Here is a 24080-nt window from a genome sequence, read left to right as displayed (position 1 = left end):
CCACGCGACTTACTGAATAAATTGACAGTCGCCTAACTCTGAAAAATCGACCGACACATACACGCGATCGCAAACAGCGTATTTGACCGAGTCGCCCATCATGAGCGGAAAAGCAGGCGCATACGGAACGTCTGGCGGCGGCGACACAGACTTCAGGAAAACATGGGATCGCGACGAGATGGCACAGCGGGCGAAGGACAGGGAGGCAAAAGATCGCGAAGAGGGCAAAGGGCGATATGAGGCAAAGCTGGCGGGCAAGACATACAGGCGGAGGGCGTCCACGCCTGATGATCTGAAGCAGACTGAGGCCAGAGCAGAGCGCATAGATTGGAGCAAGATGATCGGAAAGCAAACCCTCACATCAGCAGCAGCCGCTGTTGGCAAGAGGGGACGTGGTGCGGGCGCATACTGTCAAGCCTGCGACCTTACATTCAAGTACGTTTCTACTGTCGCAAACCTGAAACCTATGAACTATGCTAATAGCTATCAGGGACAATATCCAGTACGTCGAGCATCTGAATAGCAAGCAACATTTGGTTGCGACGGGCCAGTCGGGCGAAGTCCACCGCGCGACAGTCCACGAAGTACGGGAACGCCTACGATACCTCAAGCGCAAACGGGACGAGGACAAGTTTATGGAGGTGACAGATCTGGACGCGAGGTTAGCGATGACCAAGGAGCAACTGGAGAAGGACGCCGAGGAGAAGAGGCGGCTGCGCAATGAGAAGCGCAGGGCGAAGAAGAAGACGGATGCGACTGCTATGGAGTGGAAGGTCGAGGGTGATGGCATCATCCGCTGAACACCATGGGCTCTCGATTCGCAGACTACACTTTGGCACTGAGACCGATCAATGCGCATATGGGGGTCTACTATAAGCCTACGTCGGGTTGGTCTCTTGGAACGCTCAGGCTGCGTCGTCTTCGGAGCTTGTAAGAAACCGCCTTGCCCAGCCCTGGCGAACCGCATGCACCACTAGGCACAGTTCTCTTCCGCCGATCTTGCGGACCTTTCATGTTAAGATTCGGTCATCATGCAACGTTGTCTTCCGCCGAGCTTTCGCTCATCAGGCATCCAACCTTTCATGACACGGAGCTCCGGGCAAAAAGGCTCGGGGGTTAGGCGCACGACGTCGCGGACGGCAACGGCATACCCCACACATCAGCATCGCCCCCTCCCAGCACACCGGACGTAATACATCAGCGTGCTGATTTCTAAGCCCAACACCGAGTTGCGATATTAACTATAGCAACATAAATAAACACCGTTTCTCTCAGAAGCGCTTCTTAGTTCTGCATCAGTCAAGCTTCACACTTGGCATTTCTATTCGTATCTTCCGCGTATTCGCCCCGCATTCTCAGCCGCATTGTCACCTAGCGCTGACATCATCTTCGGCGTTCTACATCAATCGCTATGGCTCAAGTCAATGGAAATGCGCCCAAGATCACGCTTTACACTAATCATCGCTGTCCTTGGGCGCATCGAGCTCACGTGGTGCTGAAGGAGTTGGGGCTTCCTTATGAGGAGGTCATCATTGATTTGGGTAAACCGAGGGAGCCGTGGTATCTTGAGATCAACCCTGTAAGTTAGCCTTGTTTCCTTTCATCCAAGTATCACTATTCTGCACCTGCGAGTTCCTCTTTCGTTCGGGTCACTAACACCTCCCAGCGCGGTCTCGTTCCCGCGATCAACTTCAATGGCGAAATCATCACAGAGTCCGGCGTCGTCGCAACGTTCCTGGCAGATGCGTACCCCTCACATGTTCTCCCCGCATCTGGCACCCCGGAAGCAGCTCTGACCCGGGCGAGGATCAGCTTCTTCGTCGATACCTGGTTTAGCAAGGCGGGGAGCTTCTTCTACAAGATCCTGATGTGCAACTCCAAGGAAGAGCAAGCGAAGATGAGCCAGGAGTTTGTGGACGTTGTCACCAAGGAGATCGAGCCGCTTCTGAAGGACGCGAAGCCATTCTTTGGAGGTAGCCAGAAGGTCACGTTGGCTGAGGTAAGTACATTGTGAGACGATTACGAGCGACGCTAACACATAGCAGGCTCTGACGGCACCTTTCATTATCCGCACATACGCCATGGCCAAGCATGAACTGCTTCCGAAATCCATCATCTCTGGCCTTGATGCGCTGCCCAACTTCTCCAAGTGGGCCGCTGAGGTCAACAAGCAGGAGAGTGTGACGTACATCTGGGACGAAGAGGCGGTCATCGATGGGACAAGGAAGAGAATTGAGAGCCAGAAGGCAGCTTCCAAGTGAGCTTTACACGATAGCAATCCACAAGACACGGGATGACCATAGCAAGATTGTAATTACGCACAAAAGATGCAGCTATCTACCTATCTACACTTTTGAGTATGATGTTTGCCAGATCGCCTGATATTGCTCATGCAGGGATGCTTGCCTGATTCTATGTATTTTCTTTCTGGTGAAAAACAAATAGGGGAAAACAACGCCGAAGAGCGACACCGAAGCGCCAATAGCGCGCCTGAAAAGTCAAAAAGCCTAGCTGAATGCAAATCGCTTAACGAGTGCGCCTTGATATCTTTGAAATGAAGAAGCCAGGCTGGATGCAGGTTGCTTAATGAGTGTGCCGACGATGCGCGCTGAAAAAGCTACGAGACGTCATGGGCTGACGGAAAAGGAAAGCACCACCGGCGGTATTTTAGTCATCGATATCGCGAGGAAGGTGGGAACACCGCTCCTAGAACCTCGAACCACAACGCGTCCGCTTCGTCGGTGGCATCGTCTTGTCTCCAGTGCAGAGCGACAACAACATCTCCGCCGCCCTGACATCATCGCGATTATGGTCGTCGTCCCCACCGGACACCTCTGAGCCGTGCGCGCTGTCCACCGTGGTGGCTGTATCGGGACGAGTGACGCGGTCGTCATAAGAGACTTTCGAATGTGTCCGTTTCGCTCGAAAGCCTTCAACGTGGTACTCGTATGGAGCCGACGTTGGCGTGAGTAACCCCGGAGGCGCCTGGAAGCTGATAGGCGAGCCCAAGAGGGAAGAGCCGATTGTGCGTGGCGACCATGGAGATTGCGAGCGGTTGATGGGCGTGAACTGAGTACGAGGAGACACTTCAGGCGAGCAGAGATACTTGCCATGGCGACTAGTGTCCGTCCCATACCCGCTCTCGATATCGGTCGGTCGCGCGCGCCGTTGCATGACCAGCTTCTCCTTGCGCAAGGGCGGCTCGCAGTGCATTTTCGGTGTCTCGATCAGCGACGATGCGTCGGGCTTGGGAACAGCATACGCAGGACCAAGCTTTGCGAAACGAACCGTCTCTTGCGCGCAGAATTGCACAATGGTCGGGTCAATGAGGAATTTCGCAAAGCATGGGTCCTTCGGATGCAGACACTCGGAGGGAAAGTCGTTGCCGAATACCGGGGTGAGTGCCCATCGAATGTCGTAGCAGAATGTCGCTGCTATAGCTTTGGCTGCATGGTATGGCATCCAATAGCCTGCAAGAAGTCAGTACCCATCTCCGTATGACTGCTATTACAACTGACCTTGGCAGACTAGAGCCCCACCGGTGATACTGTAGCTGATGTCCTTCAGTCCAGGGTTCTCTCTCAACGCCTTGGCCGGTATCGTCTGCACCAGTCAGTCTCCTCTTCATCTATTGGGCTAATCAGCAACCTACCTTTGAATACTTCAACGATTTGAAGAAAGGCGTCATGCGAACGAGACCGACATTGTAGTCCCAGACAACAGTGTACTCTTTCTCGTCGTCTGGTCTCTTGTACGTGTACTGGAACACTAATCCCAAGTCAGCATCAAGCTAGCAGGAGGATGAAGAGAACCTACTTTCAAAAGCTTCTCGTCCAGTCTTTTCATGGAAGGCCTTCTTGTCGCTGTTGTACGGGATGTGCCTTACACCTTTCCTGGATATCTCTCCCAAAGGATAGATTTGGAACCGGCGATGCTGGTGCAATAGTTCATGGTCTTCACCGGCCTCGTGTGGTGGGAAGTTGACGTTACCGACGGTTCTGTTGCCTTCTGAAAAGATTGGAGCGTCCTTCGGAATCTTTTGTCGTCTTGGCTCTGAGACTGCAGCCACTGGATATGGAGCTGGCGTCGGCGAGTTCGAACTGCGGTGGTCGTCGCGGCCACCGCAGATAGGGTTCAGCATTTGCGATATCTTCATCATAACGATAGCTTGCGAACCTTGCGGTTGATGAGACGAAGACTGTTGGTGCAGGTACTTTTCGAAAGGTACCGGTACTTGGCAGGAATGGTGGACTTGAAGACGCAAAGACCAGGTGGGAAAGCGAGACTAAGCTGCCGTGGAACGGAATGATCGACTTGGAGTGGAGAGGGTTTGGGTGGCAGCGACGGGAAGAAGAGGCTGACGTCTTTTTCGTTTGCGAAATGCTCACGAGGACGAAATGAGCACCGTATACCTCCGGCCAGTACGGACGTGGATCGGAGGCTACCAGACGCTTGCGACAAATCTTCTTGCAATTAGCAGACGGCACCAGATACAACTGACTGTCATTGCGACGTACGTACTGAGTTCGACTGAAGAGGACCTGGGCGACGACGCGCTTGATGGGGTAGATGATGGCGAGGAGACGTGCGCTACACGTTGGTGATGACCCAATACGACAGCAGTGGCTCCGCCCAACAAACGGAATGATCCCGTGGCGATTGGATGGACCTCGTGTGGTATCCAACGGACACTTTGCTCGGCTATCGCAACAGTACCAGTCGACCAGTCACTTTGACAGCGAAGTCAGCAAGTGTCAAGAAGAGGCGATCGTGCAGACGCTGTCGACCAAGATGAGATGCAAGTCTTACCAAGAGTAGGGAAACGAACCAGGTTATCCTCTCGGGAGAGCTTTCGGCTAATGTCACTAAGGAGGACGGTATCCTGGGGCAAGGTACTTGTGCTGTACACGGCTTCTTAACGGGTCAACTCATGCCTTCACTTCGGCCCGCTAGTTGCTCAGTCCTGGCGACGCACTTCGCCAAAGCTTGTCCAAGCGCCTTGCAGACTACGTCCGGTGTGTAAGTGGACCAGCGTCCACACTACATGGCTTGCCAGGTTACGACGTGGTGGATCCATTCATTGGACCAAACGGCCGTTGCCGAAAGCAAGTGCTGGGATCTGAACAATGCGATAGTGAAAGAGGGATCGAGGGGATAGCGTCGTACGGCATCAAACACAACATCCGCCCTGAACCCTGCATCTGCACCAGGACATACATGAGTTCCTTTGTCGAGAGGACATATGCGCCGACCAAAACATTTCCAATGAGCTCGCGGACGTGCGAGCTGGCAGCGCTGAGCAGCTCAGCAACTCTTCAGCCACCGGCGGTATCAGCGGAGGACGTGGCATTTTGTGCTTCCTGATTGGCACCTATACATATCTCCAGACGGAACATGGCTTGTGGGAGGCTAGTCCATCGCTACGTCCATACCAGCGGTATCCGCTGCTGAAGGTACCTGGCGATTGTACCACCACGCCGCATGTACCTGGTCAGTCCGTACGAGTGGCATGCTCAGACTGGAATTGTTCCCGTGCAATCCTTCTGAGAACACCAGATTATTCTGGCATACTCCCTGTCGGCCTGGCATGAAAGAACCGGATCGGTGCAATGTTTACCTGCAGCGTCCCGTGGAAGTACGGCGCACGTCCCTCCTACCTTTCGTTGCAAACGTGGCCCAATTCCTCACGTATCTCGGATATCTGCACAATTGCAACTCCGTTGGAACCTGTCATTGGTGCACACACTGTCGGTGTGTGTTCAGCCTTGCTCCCGTTGGCGATACTCGAGATACGGTATACAGCATAGACACTGCTGGCTTGTCTCTGCAACAACAATCTGTCTACCGTCAAACATTGCAGGCTGAATGCAATTTCTGGATCAGACATATCTTTCTCTTCGTAGTGAGACATGGCGCGCTCTAATGCAAGCCCTTTCACTTGCCTGCGACGCGAAGTCATTCACAGTGGACTCTCGACGGGTCCTTGCCTCACCGGACCTTTTCAAACAAGTCGCGTTGTCACGTTCGCTTTGACATACGGTCAGATTGATTGCAGGCCTGCTCACGAAGAAAGGCGGTGTTCATGTCTCAGTACAGACCGCTCAAAGAAGACGAAAGCCAGGTTGCTGCACCCGCTGTCGCGACCCGTGACCACGGCTTGATGAGAGTCGTCTCCAGGGCTCTTGTGTATTTTTTCGTTTTATTTCCTGGCGAATTGGTGCCGTTCTGCAGAGCAGCTTGGATACTTACAGCCTTACCCGCTGTCACTGTGCGTGGCCGGCGGTGGGAGATTCGAACAACTCACACTGCCTTCCGGTCAAGGAAGAGTGACTTCGTGAGATCCTAAGCGGACTCGCTCGAGCTCATTGCGCTGATTGGGCCAAGGATCAATGCATTATGAGGATGATGGTCATTCGCATGGCGCTCAGATGGGGAGGAGATGGGCGCTTGCTATCGATCATTGTGCATGTGCCCAGACTCTTTCCGCTTCCGCTGGTTACACAGAAGCCGTCACAGTGGGATGACAGTCGGCTCGAATTACCTCGATCAGCCAGGTCAATTCAGGGTGAAACTGCTGTGCGGCGAGCCCAAGTTGGAATTGAGCGGCGAACATCAGCAGGTACAGAGCCATGACCAGCGACCTCTTTGAGATCGCACCCAATTCCGAGTCCAAAGCTATGGCCCGCGTCGAGCAAGACAAAACAATTTTGTGGCGAAGCCATGTCTTGGTGTGCTAGCTGTGTCTATTGGACATGACGCAGGTGAATAAACATCTCAACCTGGCCACACGCCATGCTGAGCGCGCGCTGTGGTGTCGTCGCAGGACCAGCGTCTAAGAGAACTGGTTGTACGACAACGCTGTCAACATGCTCGTACCTCTGATGAGCCGTTTTACCGTACGCATCGGCGCCGTTAGTCGTCCTCCCAAAGTTGACCAGGGTCTGCCATGAGTAATGAAAGACTAGAGGAATCATGCACTCCATCGCCTCAAGCTGTTCACCGCATCAGCAAGCACCAGATGCACGAGACAGACTACGAACAGCATCGAGGGGACAAGTCCAAGAACCCATGCGCAAGTCGAGCGTATCCAGCGATGCGTCTGTTCAGCACGACATGTAGTCTCGTAACACAGCTACTTTTTAGGTGGAAATATCGGATGTGGTGCCTCTTTGGGTAAAACCAGAAAGTAAAATGCGCGACAACGTGTCGATAGAGGATGTACTGAACTAGTCGTGCCTCACGTACTCAGGCGACGCGTACATCCTCAACGCATTTGTTCCATTATCTCTCAACTGCCTTCTCATGCAAAGCATGTGCCAAATCGCGACACGACTATCATAAATTCATCCACTATACGAAAACCTCTCTTGGTTTTCTTGGTGTCGATCAAGATTATGAGGCACTGGCTCACCCCAGTATTCTTGCTTTCACCGATGTTGTCTTCACGATCGTTCCACAAACGTCACGGCATGCACAAGAGAAAAGCCCGTAGCCCTTCAAGGCTATCTCAAATATCACAGCCTGAACTGTACTCCGCCCCCTCTGGCGCATCGAATAGTACCACCAAGCTGTCAGAATTGCCTTTCCTCGTGCCCGACGGGTGCCGCGTTGGGACGTGTCTCACACAATCTGACGAGGCGGAAGCAAGAGTGCAGTCAGTCCGCTGCCCCACCAAACCACTCTTGCACGACGGACTCCTTAATTGCCATCTTGTTAGGCTTACCATAACGCAATCTCACGATCGCGCCTGGTAGTGCCTTTTCGCTAAAACAAGAAGGATGCAAGGATGATCCTCGCATTGTGTCTATGAGAAAGCACGACTTCCGGTTAATATCTCAAGAACGACTGTCAAGGAGCGTTACAGGTGACGAATTGCGGGCACACAGCGTATTGCGAAAGGACCTTTGGTGCACATAATAGTCGAGGGAGCACGCTCTGTACCCCGGAGAAGGTTCTGACTGACAGCTGCGGTGATGCAATCAAGCTTTGTGGCGCTTTCCACACGGTAGGACGACTTACGACGACACTCGAGCAGCAGATGCACGTTCAGTGAAAGCAGCAAAAGCATGCGCGCATCACCACACCGATACTCGCTTTACTAGCTGCACACCGGTGTATTGGTTCTTGAGAACGCAATTCGATGCTCTCAGTGCGACAAGAGGAGCCTCACCCTGCCCCTCTCGGTGTGCAACAATTGAGATAGGTATCCGATATCGATACCGCTGCCTATCTACTAGGTCCATCTCTCACGCAATACTACCCATGTCCGCTAGATACCTCCGCGATCTCCATCTACGGTGCTAACATAGTGCCCGAGGAGTAGTCCACTCCATTGACCTGGAAACCCAGACGGATCGCACGAACCGATGCCTGTTTCTAGTCGCCGCGACCAAGCGAGATCATTCACTCTATTGGATCCATCGACGCCGAACCATTCAAAAAGGACGGCGAACAACTACAGGGAGCTTGCATGTACATGGTCCTTGGCAATCTACTCAGACAGACCCCAAACACCTGCTCCGGGTCAGATGCGCAAATGAGGACAAGTGTCACGGCACCGGCTAGCTTGGGCGCTTCAGGTACCACGGCGTACGATTTGACATGTTCCTGACAGCGCTGACAGGTGTCACGGTGCGAGTCTTTATGCGCGAGCATGGTTGAACAGTCGCTGCGGAAGGTGAGCCGATTAGAGCAAGCATGCCTCACTCTTTGGGCTCTCTTCGCGACCCTTTCCCTTCTTACTTTCCCTTCCTGCGGCAACGTACCTCGTTTCTTTTTCCTTTACGAACGCGCGTCACATGTTTTCCTTCTTCACATGACCTCACGTGTTTGTCGTTTTCTATCTGGTCTATAGGCCGTGGCCACCACACCAGCCAGCACATCGGGTCACACACACGCAAAGGGACCGTAGGGGAAATGTACGCTGCAGTTCCTCGGAGTAGGGCGGCCTCTTCCATTCAATTGCCGCACACGGTGAAGACGCCATCGAGCTAGTTCATGTAAGTACCCTCTCCCTCCTCCGCTCCGCTCCCGTGCGGAGGCCCACACTGATAGACGATCCTATCGGTGTGAAAAGAAAGAGGCTGTGACACGTTTATATACCCTCCACCAACGTGGCCGCCACCATGCAACCAGCCGGGCAACTCAAGATACGTGCCGAAGACGCCGACGGACGCCTTTTGTTAGTTCACCGATAAGCGTCATGACAAAACTGCCGACAGCCTGTCATTTGGCTTGACGCTCCGTCTTCTTCCAAGCCATACTGCCGGCCGAGGTAGTTGACAAAACCCCGCTCCCGGTCGTGGAGGTAATATCCGTCTTCGTTCCATGTATTGGGAGGACGTCACGGCTGTCAGAAACCGCACGTTTGGTACAAGTACCCGGTCTGAAGCTCGCCCGTATATCACATTTCCACTACCGTATTGATGCAGTCGGCCTATTTTGTCCTCTGCCTTCCGCTGTCACTTCCTCTTTTGATGGCAGGGCCTGGAACGTTCTTTGAGGATATCCTACCAGCGCTTAGAGTGAGCTTTCGACTGGCTGGCATGAGCTGGAAGGACAACCGATCGGTGGGAGAAGTATTTGTCTTGCGGGGACGGGACGAGTCAGGCGGACCAGGAGCAAACACTGCGACTGACTCTTACAAGGGTTGTACAGTCTGCAGTCAATTCATAGGCTCTTAGATGGATACGCTGATAGTATGATCAAGCACACAGTATGAACAAGCAAGTATGAACATGACAATAGTCTCATCATTGATCAAGACTACACAAAAGATTATCTTAGAAGAAAGGAAGCAAGAACAAAAAACGCCCATTCAAAACACCAAGCAATCATAGCCAGCCACTCAATCGGGGCCGATGCTCGTCCATCCCATCCTACAAAACACCTTATAAAAACAATGACAAGAACCCTTTGGAAGCACGCTCACTCTGCTCCTTCATGCGCTTCATGCGCTTCATGCGGTCGTGATGCTGCGCCCGATATGATATATACACAATACACAAAATTCTACGCCTCAACATGCTCCTTATGGATGGAGGAGCATGCACGTACAATGGATGAAGAATGTAATGACACCCCACATATACCGTCGTGATAGTCTTAACGGGATGAGCCAGATTGCTTGGGAAGAGGCGAGGGGTTGTACGTCCATCCGCCATCGCGAACGAGGCGTTCTCTTGCCTCGCGCTCCTTGCGCTTCTCCTCGGCGGTGACTTCGTCGTTGGCCCAGTAGGCGCTGCTGGTGCGCTCGCGGAAACGCTTGTGGCGCTCTTTGTTGGGGAAGACCTTTTCCATCTCCAGCGGTGCAATGGGACCGAAGATGTGCTCGGGATCCATGAGCTGTTGGTTGCTCAGCATCTCGCGGAGGTTGGGGGTGTTAACCCAGCTGGGCTGCTCGAACTCGTTCTCGGAGTCTTCGTCTTCCGAGTCGGTCATGATCTCAGGTAGCTTGATGTCATCTCCGTTGGGGTACTGTATCGTGGGTGCCTGGGATTGGGGTTGGTATGCGGACTCCGCGAACGGAATCTTGCCCTTTGCAAATTGAGCATGTGCCGGAGTAGTCGGGTTGAGGTTCTTCGCCTGTTGCGAAGGTCGTTTGGCCGGGCGATGCAGGGTCTCGTCGCTCTCGCCTGGGAACTGTCGCTTGGGAGGAGGCTTTGCAGGGTTAACAGGAGGAATGTTGATACGGTTCGCGTCCTGCACCGTCTGCAGGCGAGATATAGGTCGGGCAGCTCCAAGATCAGCGCGCGGTGGTTGAGACGTTGAAGCCTTGGGATTTTCAACCACAGATTGCGGGCGGGCGGCTTGAGGCGCGGGAGGCTTAGAGATCGGCCTTGCAGACTTGGTTCCGGGTGCAGATTTGGTAGACAAGGCTGACGCTGGGCGGTTCGCTGCGGCTGTAGGAGGCCTTGATGACGGTCCTACAGATTTCCCCAAGTTCTGAGGAGCTGACGGGAGAGGTTTGCTAGACGAAGGTGCCGGACGAGGAGCAGGGGGAGGTGCCTGTCCGTACTGGCTGCTCTTGAGGTTGACCATAATCTTCTGGGGTGCCTTTGCCTTTGTAATAGCGTCCTTGCTTGTTGGTTTGGCAAGTTTCCTAGGCTCCCGAAGAGGTGCCTTTGTAGTCTTAGTGGTAGGCAACAGGCTCTTTGGAGGTGGTGGGGGTGGCATTTCGTCGCCGGAGTCCACGTCTTGCTCCCTGGAGGAAGCAGTGTTTGATCGAGGGATGCCAGGTCGAGACACGGGCTGTTGCGGTGCTGCCTGCGCTGGTGTCTTACTCGCAGCCGATGCAGTGGGTTGCCTAAGACTTGATTGCGACGACATAGCGGTCGGTGTCTTTGCGCCCATGGCTCTGGCCTTCTGGGCATGTGCAGCAGCCTTGCTTTGTTCCTTCTCGCGCATCTGCCTGAGCTTGTCCTCAGCACGCTGTTGTTGCTTGGTCTCTCTCATTTCCTTCTCTCTCGCGTCCTTCTCCTTCTGCTTCTCGCGTTCAGTGGAGCTGCGAGTCCGTCGACCGTCTCCCTTGAGTGGGCTACCGGGCATGGTAGCACTCTTACCGGACTTGATGGAGTCCTTGGAAGGTGAGCGCATATGAGTGAAGATGGTAGCCGGTCTCTCTGTGCGCTTGGGGCTGCTTAAGGCATCTTCTGATGGATCTGAAGAGGGGAACTTGGGCCTAGCAGGGCTCTCCTTGAGTGCATCCATCTTCACCTGAGCGCTGGTAGCACTCGATCCGATGAGCTTCTCTTTCGCTGCGCGGAATGCTGAATACAGTTTAGATTTCGAAGCACTGAGGGGGCCATCCATGTATTTCTTACTAGTCGGAGAGCCAACCGGCGTGGTTGATTCAGCAACTGCTGTGAGATCCGGATTTGAGACTGAAGTGAGCTTCGGCGGCACATGCCTAGCTGGAGACACCTGGACGTCAGCAGTATGGCTCTTGTTAAAAGCAGGCCTGGCGACCTTGGGTGCAACTGCTGCTGTCCGAACCGGCGAGATCCAGTCGTCATCGTCATCGTCCTCTTGTGCGGGTTCGGGTGCTGGGAGACTCGGGTACGCTGGCTGTGAAGTCTGAACAGGTGCCACTTCTTCCTTTGCTTGTGTGGGTTCCTGAGGCTGCGACTGCGCAGATGTGATGTTCTGGCTAATGCGCTTCGGCGCTTCGTTCTGCTGCTTGAGCATGTTGATTCGCTCGAATAGACGCTGAGTCGAGGTCTTGTTGTGAACCTTGGTTGTCTCCGATTCCTCTCGCTGAAGCTCCGGGCGTTCCATATCCACATCCGAGTCATCGGCGTGTTGTATCTCCGCAGGATGCGCGAGCTGCGAGCCTCCCAGACTCTTTCCTCCTGTGAATCTGCCCATCTGGCTGTTGCGGGCTTTGCTCTGGTCGATGTGACTGATGCGCGACACTCGGTTGCCCATGCTCTTCTTCGGGAGCAATGGCTCGCGTGCGGGAAGGGAAGCAAAGGTAAGACTGCTTTTCCTAACGAGCGGCTTTACAGGGCTGGAGTTGTCTGAAGGGGAGCGCACATCATCGTCCATGTCCATTTGATCATCGATATCATGATGAATGAGGGTATCGTTGTGCTCGACTTCTGGGGACGCAGGCGGCGGGCCCGAGGGCGTAGTCGAGTGGTCGGGCGCGTAGATGTTCTTTGGCTCGGGCGCCAGGGCGCGGTTGTTCGCGGTGTCAAGCGCGTCGTGGGTCTCGGCGGAGATGCTGTACTGTTCGGAAACTACGCGTGGTGGCTCTGGGAAGTCCTCCATATCCTCCATGCTGTGATCCTCCGCGTCAGAAAGGTCGTGGTGAATCATTGTACCATCGGCATCAGATCGCGAGCGGTCGGCCTTGTATTCGTCATCCACTTCCATCGCATCGGCATCCGCGTCCTTGGCGCGCGAAGCTTCGCGCGAGGCATTCTTGCTCGCGAAAGCCTCATTCGCTGAAACGAAAGAATCGCCAGTGTCGCGGTCTTCTTCCTTATCGTGTATCGATTGACGGAAGGATTGAGTGGGCTGTGTGGGTTGTGTTGAGAAGCTTTGTGGCGGTGAGAAGACCTCGCTGGCTTCTGAAGTCATTACTGTCTCTTGCGAGGACTGGACAGGGTTCCATGCTGGTGCAAGAGGCTGTGCTGGGCGCTTATCGAATACGTTCGCTTGGAAGCTAGTGTCAACGTTCTCCTTGCCGGCGCTCTCGGGCTTAGTAAACAGCTGTCGCGCGATGGGCGTACGGGCGACGGTAGGCGATTGGCGAACCGTGTTCTCTGCGTCTTCGGCGATCTGGAATCTAGCCTTCACGTTTCGTAGACTCTCTTCGGCGGCGCTTGTGCGATTTTGCGCGTTCGCAGACTTGATACTGGCAAGAGGCTGGCTGATGTTAGTATGGGATGGAAGGCGACGCGCAAACTCTTACCTGGCGATCGACCGCCTTCTTTCGCGCGGTGCGAGGCGTCTTGCCGCGTAATTTGCCGGGTGTCTTGAAGACATCGAGGTTGTGTCTACCGGAGAGTCAGTCTGGCGCGTGTTTACGCAAGGTAGACGGAACATACGGTCTGTCGCTGGCCAAAATGTCGAACATGTGCTCGTTGAGCCATTCCAGCTCGTTGCGCACAGAGAAGCCAAAATCCTCCAATTCTTGGGATACAAGCGTGTTGGATTGATGGCGCTCCTCGAGGATCCATCCAGCGGACCCTACAGTGGGTGCCTTTGTGCGGGCAGCCATGGCGAATGTGTGAGGTAGAAGTACGTGCGGGTGGTTGGGCGCGTCGCGGTGCTGGCAGTCGCGTTCCGGATAAAGGTCAGGTGTCGTCTAGGTTAGCTGAGCATGTCGTCTCGAAGCAATTCAGCCGTGTATATCAACGCCAAAGGCAAAAGGGCAGTCCGGGGGAGGTCGTCGTCGGGGCGTTGGGGTGTTGGACCTTGAATGTTGTGACGCGGGACGAATCCAAACAATCGAGTGGGCCGCCCATCGCGCTGGCCATAGCGTTGCCAAGCCCGCCTCTCCCTTTTGGGACGACACCTGCATCATCGCTCACCATGGTGCACCGCGTTGCATCCTCTCTGACTAATTAGCCTTGCTATCATTACTCGAGATATCGCATGTTTAAGCCCTGTCTTATTTGTGTTGGTGGTGGTGGCTAAGTATAGCACGCGGCAAAGGCCCGCCAAACGATCGCTGTAGCCGTTGAACACTGACCACCTGGCTGTCTTTGTCGCTACTTCTTTGCTTCGGCCTATCGATTAGCTACCTTCACTCCTTGTACTCATCGCGTCCTTCGGTATTCGCGCTCAAGGATGGAAGTGAGCTATCCAGCCACATACTTGGGAGTGCCGTCGCTGCATGGAGCGCGCCCAAGTAGACCTCAAGAGCGCGTTTACTTCGGTGTGCAATCAAAGAGCTCCACTGGAGCGTTCAGGTCTTGTAGTCATGCGTACGTATACAAGGTCCAATTGAAACGAGGAGAACGATAATCGGCATGGGGTTGGGAGGTACCAGTGGCTCCTCGCCCCTCTGAACCAGAGAATGACACGAAATACTGACCTTGAGCCAAACCCCTACGGTGCACCGCTTGTCAACTGCGCTGGTCCGTGGTTATTTGCTGCCTCCCACGCCCCTCTCGGCCACATTGTCGCACATATCCTTTCCTTGGTTGCTCTGGTCGTATTTCACTTCAAAAAAGCTTTTACTTGAAAGCAGCACTTCCGCCATCAGAGTTCCACTTCTGTCACCCCTACACATCCACGCTACTCACCACCTCTCATCTACCTCTGAGATCATGTCTCCTTCAAGAGACCCCAGAATTCCGGCGGACGACAATCCTTATAACAATCCTCCTCTTCTTGGGCGCATGCAGGAAACTACATGGGGCTGCGAAAGTCCGACGGAAGACAGTCTTCCCAATAATCCTTCTCGGCGCAGGCGGGAAATGCTCAACTGTGATGACCCTCCCAGCTACTCGTCGCTTACCATACGACGCTCCCATGACCCAGAGCACCCTTGGAATAGACCTCCGTCAACATATCGACCTCTCGTGCGTACTTCCTCCACAGCTGGACAATCTCTTGTCTCTCACCGCCAACCGATACGACAACCCAGGGAGCACGAGCTTCGCAACGCAGTGCAGTCTTCTCCCGAATCGCGACTAGGTTCATTCATGGCATCCCCGCCATTCCTGCCATCACTGCCATCACTGTCACCACTGCCATCACAGGCACCGCTATCACCAGGGTCATCATGGTTAACAAAACAGCCACCACGATCATTACGGTCAGCGCGGCCTGCATCAACCACAAAACCACCAGGAGCTGTATCCACGCCCGACCAGCCTCCTTTGTTCCCAATGTCCCATGCTCCGGCGGGCATGACTGTCAACCATGACGGCACTTCAGACCAAGCAAGGTTCCCCGGGCTCACACAGCCCTGGCCATGGGGCTATACCTCCTCAAATAGTACCAATACCTCCGCGAAAACGATCACGCCCATCAATCAGGAGACGGGAGAGGTACATGGATCTCATCTCGCCAAGCTTGCTCACGCAAATCCCGATTTCAGTACTCCTTCTTCCGCCTCCAAAGATACATCAAGGACTACGTTACCAATTCGAAGTCTTGGTGACAGACATAAGCCGCCAGTCTTCGGAGAGCCTACACCTCTCAAGTCTAGAGTTCTCAAGCCTACAGTTTACGAGCCTCCAGTTTACCAGCCTAATGTCTACAATTCACCCAAATTGGCCTCGGATGCCGGGATAAAGGCCCCAGGAAAAACCATATCTCGGGCTTCTGGCTACGAATCAACACAACTCGACAGCTCACCAGGCCTCAGAGCACGCCTGGCAACTATCCGTGATCTTCGCCAGCGAAAATACACTGACGCAGAGATCGAGACAATGGTCGCGGATATGGGCAATGTTGGACTCTCCTTCCCCGAGCTTTTGGAGATGCTCAGGAATGGACCACAGACGGACACCTCTACTAGGAAAGTGGAGCGCGCTCAGAGCAAGGTTGGTGCGCGACCGGCGACTAGCACAACCCTAACGACACCTGTCAAACGCGATGTGCCGACATACTCCCTCAACCCCTCTGATGTGGGAAGTAGGAGGACTCAGTTGCCCGTCAGGAGCCAGACAACCACAAAACCTATCAAATCGCGTTTCGCAGTCGAGAACCTCGCTTCCGTGCAAATGGATCTCGCTGCCAGTGACAAGGTGGATAAGGTGTTGGCTATAGATAAGTCCAAGGCCCCTGAAGAGAAGGTTCTCGAGGAAGAGTTCGAGACACTGAACTTGGACTCGGATGAAGAGGAATGGGACAAGGTCGACGCGGACGATGAGTGGGAGGTTGTCGATGATCCGAGAGCAGAAGTGGAGAAGAACGCGGTTTAGATGTGTGTAGCTGGCTTCTTGGGTACCTCTCTTTCTCGGCTCACGTGGTAACCTTAGATTAGCTTGAGGTGAATCTTCAACTGCAGGCTCTCATCACTCGAGAGGGGTCTGTAGTACGGTGAAGTAGGCAATAGGCCAAAGCAATGAAAGCCAGTGCACGAGCCGGCCGACTAGATCTCTCCATGCAGTTATATATTCCATCGCCCATTTGCACTCACTAGTGAACATATTTCAACGTAAAGAATGTCTATGACCATCACTCACCGCAACCACAGCGCTCAACCATCGAACCTGCGAACATGTCTTCTCCTCCCCCTCCCCAAACAGGCGAAAGCCATCCAACCACCCGCCCCTACTGGATCCATCACGAGAGAATCTCACCACTTGATCTCTATCCAGGAGGCAGGCGCGACCGCCTCCCAGAAATAGACCCAAACCATCTATACCACCCGTCTTCTCCCATACAACAACCAGCCAGCTCTCCGGTCCAACCAGAATCCACAGCGCTACCAGAAGATTATCACTCCCCATCATTAACCGAACTCTTCCCCCCTTCCGTCACCGCAACACTCCTCGACCCTACCCCAATACCAAGAACCAACCCAGGTCAGCGTAGGCGTACTGTACCTCCTACACTATTCCAAACCTCCACAACCACCCTACCCACCTTCCTCGCCAGCAACCTCCTCCCGCTCCTGCCTTCACACCCCCTCTATCCCACCCCAGGCACGATATGCGGGATTTGCCAAGACCCGTTCCACGGCTCCCACGCACCCGTTCTCATCACCAACACACCGCATTGCGTTGACCACGTCTTCGGCTATCAGTGCCTTCGGAAATCGCTCGCATCGGGAATGCCGAATAGCAACAAATGTCCACTGTGTCGGACAAAGTGGTTTGAGATAAAGAGAGAAGGATTAGAAGATTTGGCGGAGTATTGGCGGGGTGTAGAGAGGGAAGAAGAGAGGAGTATTAGGGAGGAAGAGAAGGCGGAAGCGGCAGTTAAGAGGAGGATGACGAGAGAGGAGATAGAGGCTCGCAATGCATGGCTGGGTGTTGTTGAGCCTGATGATGTTGATATGACACTAATGGACATGGTAATGATCGTCGCCTGGCGGTACCTTTGCGACATCTCCGGCTGGCTTCTCTGGCTGTTTAAGGCAGCTTGTGTCATTATTTGCCTTCTTGACTTATGGGTATCGAGAGAAGCGTTCCCTTTCTGGCGTAGGTTGCAAGAGGCGTTCAATGTTAATCAGTAGTAAGACGCTCGTGAGAAGGGGAAGCGAGGTAACTGAGCTGTAGAGCTCATCACAGAGGTGCGAGAAGACGAGTTCGTACTAGTATGCCATTATCGTTACACGTAACTGTAACATGCGCGCGTTAAAACCACCATACAAAGACATCCCATTCACCGATCCACCTGAACGCCGTGCGAGAAACAAATTATGCAATAGTGACGCTGCTTCCACCGTACTGTAAAGGGACTTTTCTGTACTCTTCCAACCACCTTTCTTTCTCTTCTTAGGTCTCAGACCACCTAGCGAGTGTGATACTGGTGGTGTACACCATGGCGACGACACCGATAACCATCATGGAAATGTCACCGAACTTCTCCCAAGGACGGTTGGCGACACCCTTGTAGTGCAGGTAGGCAGGGTAGATGTACACAAGAGGCACACAGGCAAAGCTTCCAATAAGCGCGACGAACTTATCGAGGTCGCTAGCTCCAAGGATAGCAATGGCACCGCAAAGAATGACGAGACACGTCCTGAAGGCGTTCTTCTTCCACTTGGTCATGTTGCTCTGCTTGCCGGATGCGCGACCAAAGATCTTGAGCTCAATGTTACGCATGGCGGGGAAGAGTTGCACCGGTGTGCCGACAAGAACGGCCATGGAGTAGAGGAACTGGACGGCGTTGACGAGCTTGCTGGTCTGGGGGAAGTTGGTGATGACCTCGACGGAGACGTTCTCTCCAAAGGTTCCGTAGCAAAGCACACCGACGGACGTGAAAATGACGGTGATGATGAGCATGACGATGTAGAGGAGCTTGCTGAAGTGCTCAGGCTCCTTCATGCTGGATTGGATGGGAAGGATCAGGCCAATGCCCTCGAAGGTGAAGATGGCGGAACCGATAGTCAGAGTAAAGTCGCGGGGGTTGAAGAGTTCGATAGACGGGTTGAAACCGCCCATCTTGGAGATCGATGAGATATCGTACCAGTAGATGTACGTCAGGCCGATGAGGATGAAGACATCGGCGAGAAGGGCGGCAGGTCCGAGCTTGGAGATGTTTCGGATGAAGGACATGGGTATCAGAACAGCGATCTGGATACCGATGAGCGCATTGGTTGAGAGGGGCTCCTCGGCGTGAGTGACAGCATCCAGGAACGATCTAAGGTTGTCCGCGGTGAAAATGAGACCAGCGCATACGAAGCCGATTTGCGAGAGCGTAATGGAGACCAGGATGAGGGCACGGAATCTCGGTCCCACAACGATAGAACCCAGGTCACCGTAACCACCACCACCGTACCTCTTTCTTGTCACCAGCAGCAACTCGAAGCACAGCGCTGTAATGGCAGAAACCATGATCATGGTGATCGACGAAAACAGCATGCCGCCGTTCTTGAAGGCCTTGGGCAAGAACATGATTCCGGTGCCGATGAACGCCTTTAGGAGCGTAAAGAAGGTCTTGACTTGGTCCGCATCGCCCTGAGCCCTCAGTCTCTTCGAGCTCTGTCGGCGTCCGAGAAGTGGTCTCCGCTCGCCTTGCCCCTCATCTTCCTCTTCAACGGCAGATTCCGCATCCGACGAATCTTCATCAAGATCTTCACCAGCGAATTGGCCATACAGTTCAAGGAACGAGATGAAGTTTCGCGTAACAGGCTCCGAGATGTAGCTGACACGCTTGCTCTGCCGTTGTAAGTATTGGCGTCTCAGGCCGCCGGGCGCAAGCTGGTCGCGAACGGGTAGTTCGTCATGGTCAACGTCTGAAATTGACGGAGCAGGGTTGCGGCCAAAGTGAACTGCATCAGAAAAGGTTGCTGCTCGTTGGTGCAACTTTTGCCGTCTGTTCTGTGCCGCAATCTTGTACAGGTCGCGGTGGATGTCGCCACCCTGTAACCGCAACGAAGATTCCGGAAGCTGGCGGTCGCCCGAGTTGGAGGCGTTATCTGCGCCCTCCTCTGCCGCTGGCGTCGCTGGGTCAAACTCTGAGAAGTCGAAGCTCGGGTCTAGATGCTGCTCTAGGACCCTGGCTTCCTTGGGGTTGGCACCCGCCGTGGTCTGCGGTGTATCGGTCATCGCGGCGACAGCTTCAATGAATGTTCAAACACCACAGTAGATGACTGGAAAATATCGACGGAGCTACGCAACTTGGGCGTCTGGTAGCTTGGGCGTGGCGGTGAGGTCCAAATGATGAAACAACAGCCAATCAGGGTTTGCAAAGCTCAAATGGTCCGTGTGCCTGACATCACCGTGTTGTGAGGTTTGGCGTTTGCAGTTTGTCGTGACAGAGTAGGAGAATGTGCGAGAAAGCAACAGCGAAGGTTAGCACAGGGGAGGACAGCTACTTGAAGCAAAACAAGGGACGAGAATCTTCGAAGACGAGACCGCGACGGACCTGGGAAAACATGACGATCTCACTGGCGCCTTGGCACCGAGGCACCTGGGCACGTGTTGCGGAGGTTGGCCATCCCTGCGTCAGCCACGCCATCATTGGCGCAACAACCGACCGCGGCCGCATCCTAGGAGCTCAGTCCCAAGATAGCCGTTAATCAATACACATTGCCGGCAAAGCAGAAGAGCCCTTTGATCCGCACTTGCCACGTTTCGTCACTGTCGAGGGCACCATAAAAGCTGGAGAGCATACTGTACGTGATGGCTGCCCAACAAACCCCGAAAATCGTCTCACGATGGCCCCTCCAGGATTCGGGCCGCCTGGATACTCTGTCCCGCACCGCTCCATGCATCGCGAACCGCCCCCAGAAGGGTCCGATACCAACACCCGGCCATATGCCATCTTCTTTTCCTATCTGTTGACATGCTTCTCTGTCGCGGTCTTCATCATCCTGAGGCTCGTCAAAAGAGCAAGTGTGCTGCGAAAGTCAACTACCGCACAGCTCCCACCAAGAAGACATGTCTGGCTATTCAGTGCACTTGCTGCGGGCAGCTTGCTCACTACATGGACGCACATGTTCCAGTACTTCAAGGTCAGCTATCAGTCTTGGCTGATGTGGCGTAGCTACTACGAGCTTGAACCTGACCAGAATCACTGGGGGTTGTGGTTGAAAGAGACTTCGCTGTTTCGAGAGGCATGGGAGACTGTCATCATCGGATATGCGAGGTACTGGTGGTCACACCAGATCTTCTTCTTCGCATTGGGTCTGGGATTGTATCTGGAGCAGAAAGGTATGAAAGTGATTGTGTTATTTGATAAACAGGACTAACATATCTAGGAATACGTCGCGGCATTCGATATACCTGGGCATTCATGCTGCTTGGCCAGATTGTGGCCATCAGCTTTGCTACAAACCTCTTCATGCTCACCTTACTCCTGAGCCCGCCAACACCACCTCAATCATCTGGTTCACGTCGGCAGACGTGGCTAGGCCCATGGCTTCTCAACCTCTTCGCCATCTTCGCAACTGCTTATCCCGCGATGCAACTAGCAGATGAACACTACTGGCATCACCCTACACACTTCATGCCGGTGCTCATGGCTCCACACATCGCTTTGATGCTCTTGCCCATAGCACGCGCTGTTGTACCGGCCTCATCGTTTATCGAGGATATCCAATTCACCGACAAGGTCTACAGCTACATGTGGGCACTGGTCCTAGGGAATGCCGGACTGATGCTGGCATGGACTACCGCAACAGCGTATGCCTATGGTGGTTTTGTGGGAATCCAAAGTGCTCTGCTAGAACACCCAGCAGTGAGCAGCGTGGGATTCGATGTCATCTTCTGCTGGATCACATGGGCCTGTTGGTACTGGACGCAAGCAAAACCTGCTTATGAGGGTGTATCGCGGGACTCGGCCGAGAGGAGGAGCGCACATGCTGACGACGAGCCGGTCACTGCGCTGGGTGCCAGTGGATATGATGGCGGAGCAAGACATCGCTAGTGTAGTGGCCTATCGGTTGCCGGAGTTGGCCACATGACGAAGCTGCGTGTTGCGGGCATACGAGGAGGAGTGCGGAACTCGTGGTTACATCATAGGCGGTTGAGAGGGCTATTGCGATACTGGGTCCGTCGTCAGTCAGCGCTCTGATGTAGATGGAATAAGGTCCTCAAACATACATACGGTTTGTAGTGTGGAACCGTAAGCTCTTACCTCACCCTAGGAGTATAGAGTTGCAGCGGTGGCTCGAGAATGGCTTCGTAGCTCTGTTCTTAGTATTCTACGCGTCCGGCGCTCTGTATATTATTAGGTGTTGCGACCGGTCAGTTCGTATGCGGAAGGTGCTGGCGGAAGCGCAGTGAATCAAGGCGACCATCGCAAAGGCAGTATCCCGATCACAGCCATTCATCTCGTAGTTGGTGTGAGGGTGTAAATCTGAAGCCATGGACGATGTCACACCTCCGGCGAGTTTAGAATCGATAAGCTTTGGCGCTAACAGGTAACTCCGGCTTACAACCGGCCTGAACCCTTGCGTCATTGACGGAGAGCAGCGTACTACTCTCCACCATCTTCATCGTACGAGGGTGCACAATTAACACAATATTGAATGCATCAGCACATCACGAGCAAGGTCATATACGACCTCGTACTAGGCTTAATCAGCCTTCCAAAGCAGTGCTTATGATGCCTCTCATATTGCTCACGCTCACGAACACAGCTTTTTCGCCGCGCCTTTACTTTTTTCACCTGCAGGTTCGGTACTGAGCTATCGATTCGACCCTCGTATTGACAGCTGATCCTCACGCTACATGCACCCTGAGGCCCTGTGCGGCTGTGGCACTTGTGGCACTTATGCAAGACTTATCCGGCAGGCTGGGGAAAGTTTCGCTCGCTAACGCGCGGGGTTGATCTATAACTGCCCTGATTGAGTTGCGCTGACCCTCATCGGGCATGCCGTGCGGTACTGCATACGGAGCGAACGCAGCCGACTGGAAAGGATCATCGTGGGTGTGGCAAGGCGACCAAAGCTAACGGGTAGCGGAACGTCATGGGCTGGCTGGGGCCCGTTATGGTGGAACACATGACTGCTGCGCAGGTGGAACCTTTGGAGGGAGCTGCGATGAGGCTGCGCGAATACGGCGACTACGAAGGATGATCGTGAGTATAAAGCTCGACCGTGCCGTTGCTGGTAAACTGCACTCACCAGCTCCTACATACTCGATTAACGCCTAGCATACCTCAGACTTTATCATTGCATCGACCACCTATAAGATCAACCGATAACATCCAGAATGAAGACCTCGTCCATCGCCCTCACCCTTGCAGCATCTGCCGTTACGAGCGCACAGGATCCGTTCTACAACATCAGCTCTGCACCATTCTTCCTAGTCGTCACATCCGAGGACGGAAAGGTCAATGACACGCTAAGCGCCTGTCACGTCGGTGCAGCCATCGAATCACTCTGCCTCAGCAATGCTGGCGTAGGTGACAGCCCAGAACCCCTCGACGGCGCACAATTCCAATTCAACACATCCGTCTACTCTCAAGCACCAGAAGACGGCTTCGGCGTACCAGGCATCTTGGCATGGTGGTTGAACACCACCACCCTCGACATTCCCTCATCAGCGGCTTTCAACCTCGACCCAACTTCCAACCTTGCAGGCATCACTCTCAGTCCCGGAAGCGGAAGCGATACGACTATGCTGGCTTTCGACTCTCAGGACGAACTCACGTATCAGGGCTACGTCCGCGGCGAGAACAACACAGGCAACTACCAGGAATTCTACCGCTGGTTTGCTTGCGACACGGACTATGCCAGCTACAGGTACAACAACCTAGCATGGGGATTGGGCGCGGGCAAGCCAGACAACCCGACCTGTGTCTCGGTTAATGTGACGAGGGTGTTTGTCTAGAGGGGAAGATTGTGATGGAAGAATCTATTCCGTAATGGTTGGATGAGAAGAGGGGAGATGGAGGAAGACCCAAGCGGGATTTACCACTTGACGTGCTACGCAACTAATGCTAATAGATAATGACACTCTTTTGACATGCGCAATCCGCTCCACGTGTACGTTCTGACAGATGCCAGTCATTGTGATATGATCGAAGGTCGCCTCTATGGATATCTATAAGCCAGCGCCCTTTCTTCCTAGCTTTCTGGCTCAATTTGCACCTGTACGCACCGTCCGGATTACCGCCGTCATGTTCAAACTTGTTCCTATCTTTCTCGCTTTCGCAGCTCTCACTCACGCTGACGCTGATTGCGAATACGATTGTGAACCCATCTACACCATACAATCTAACCCCTTCAACCTCGTCCTCCTATCCGAAGATCCTTCCCTGAACGGCAAAACACTATCTGCATGCCATGCAGGTGCAGCAATTTTCACGCTTTGCCCCACGCTTTCAGAAGAAGGGGCCCAGTATCCCGTTGTCTTAACCCACAACACGACAGACACTGCCATCACAAACGTACGTCTCTCATACACATCTACCCTACCTTCCCCATCAGCCCTATCACCCACCAAAACAAACCCACAGTCATCATCTTCACACGCACTGACCCCTCGCCCAGACCT

General features: G+C 53.8%; 8 protein-coding genes across 8 annotated transcripts; 5 read left to right on the top strand and 3 right to left on the bottom strand.

Annotated features, from left to right (window-relative positions):
- Positions 1–100: 100 nt before the first annotated feature.
- J4E92_009311 (uncharacterized protein) lies at positions 101–800 on the top strand (the record flags this gene model as incomplete). Its single annotated transcript, XM_051500660.1, has 2 exons — positions 101–435; positions 491–800. The coding sequence occupies 2 exons, from the start codon at positions 101–103 to the stop codon at positions 798–800; spliced, it is 645 nt and encodes a 214-aa protein (XP_051349232.1).
- A 611-nt stretch (positions 801–1411) lies between these two features.
- On the top strand, positions 1412–2261 carry J4E92_009310 (uncharacterized protein; the record flags this gene model as incomplete). Its single annotated transcript, XM_051500659.1, has 3 exons — positions 1412–1579; positions 1667–1999; positions 2046–2261. 3 exons carry the CDS (start codon positions 1412–1414, stop codon positions 2259–2261), a joined length of 717 nt encoding a protein of 238 aa, XP_051349231.1.
- Positions 2262–2706: 445 nt separating this feature from the next.
- J4E92_009309 (uncharacterized protein) lies at positions 2707–4156 on the bottom strand (the record flags this gene model as incomplete). Its single annotated transcript, XM_051500658.1, has 4 exons — positions 2707–3470; positions 3519–3603; positions 3653–3768; positions 3817–4156. 4 exons carry the CDS (start codon positions 4154–4156, stop codon positions 2707–2709), a joined length of 1305 nt encoding a protein of 434 aa, XP_051349230.1.
- A 5948-nt stretch (positions 4157–10104) lies between these two features.
- J4E92_009308 (uncharacterized protein) lies at positions 10105–13726 on the bottom strand (the record flags this gene model as incomplete). The annotated part of the gene is made up of 3 exons (XM_051500657.1): positions 10105–13371; positions 13418–13502; positions 13554–13726. 3 exons carry the CDS (start codon positions 13724–13726, stop codon positions 10105–10107), a joined length of 3525 nt encoding a protein of 1174 aa, XP_051349229.1.
- Positions 13727–15365: 1639 nt separating this feature from the next.
- Positions 15366–16385, top strand: J4E92_009307 (uncharacterized protein; the record flags this gene model as incomplete). The annotated part of the gene is made up of 2 exons (XM_051500656.1): positions 15366–15371; positions 15423–16385. 2 exons carry the CDS (start codon positions 15366–15368, stop codon positions 16383–16385), a joined length of 969 nt encoding a protein of 322 aa, XP_051349228.1.
- A 1521-nt stretch (positions 16386–17906) lies between these two features.
- J4E92_009306 (uncharacterized protein) lies at positions 17907–19682 on the bottom strand (the record flags this gene model as incomplete). Its single annotated transcript, XM_051500655.1, has 1 exon — positions 17907–19682. The coding sequence occupies one exon, from the start codon at positions 19680–19682 to the stop codon at positions 17907–17909; it is 1776 nt and encodes a 591-aa protein (XP_051349227.1).
- A 611-nt stretch (positions 19683–20293) lies between these two features.
- On the top strand, positions 20294–21504 carry J4E92_009305 (uncharacterized protein; the record flags this gene model as incomplete). Its single annotated transcript, XM_051500654.1, has 2 exons — positions 20294–20789; positions 20837–21504. 2 exons carry the CDS (start codon positions 20294–20296, stop codon positions 21502–21504), a joined length of 1164 nt encoding a protein of 387 aa, XP_051349226.1.
- Positions 21505–22793: 1289 nt separating this feature from the next.
- J4E92_009304 (uncharacterized protein) lies at positions 22794–23414 on the top strand (the record flags this gene model as incomplete). The annotated part of the gene is made up of 1 exon (XM_051500653.1): positions 22794–23414. The coding sequence occupies one exon, from the start codon at positions 22794–22796 to the stop codon at positions 23412–23414; it is 621 nt and encodes a 206-aa protein (XP_051349225.1).
- Between the last annotated feature and the right edge of the window lie 666 nt (positions 23415–24080).

The sequence above is a fragment of the Alternaria infectoria genome, assembly GCF_024043175.1.
Source record: "Alternaria infectoria strain BMP 0036 chromosome Unknown scaffold_22, whole genome shotgun sequence".
NCBI lineage: Eukaryota > Fungi > Ascomycota > Dothideomycetes > Pleosporales > Pleosporaceae > Alternaria > Alternaria infectoria.
Note: the sequence above shows the minus strand (reverse complement) of the source record. Positions and strands in the feature narration are given on the sequence as shown.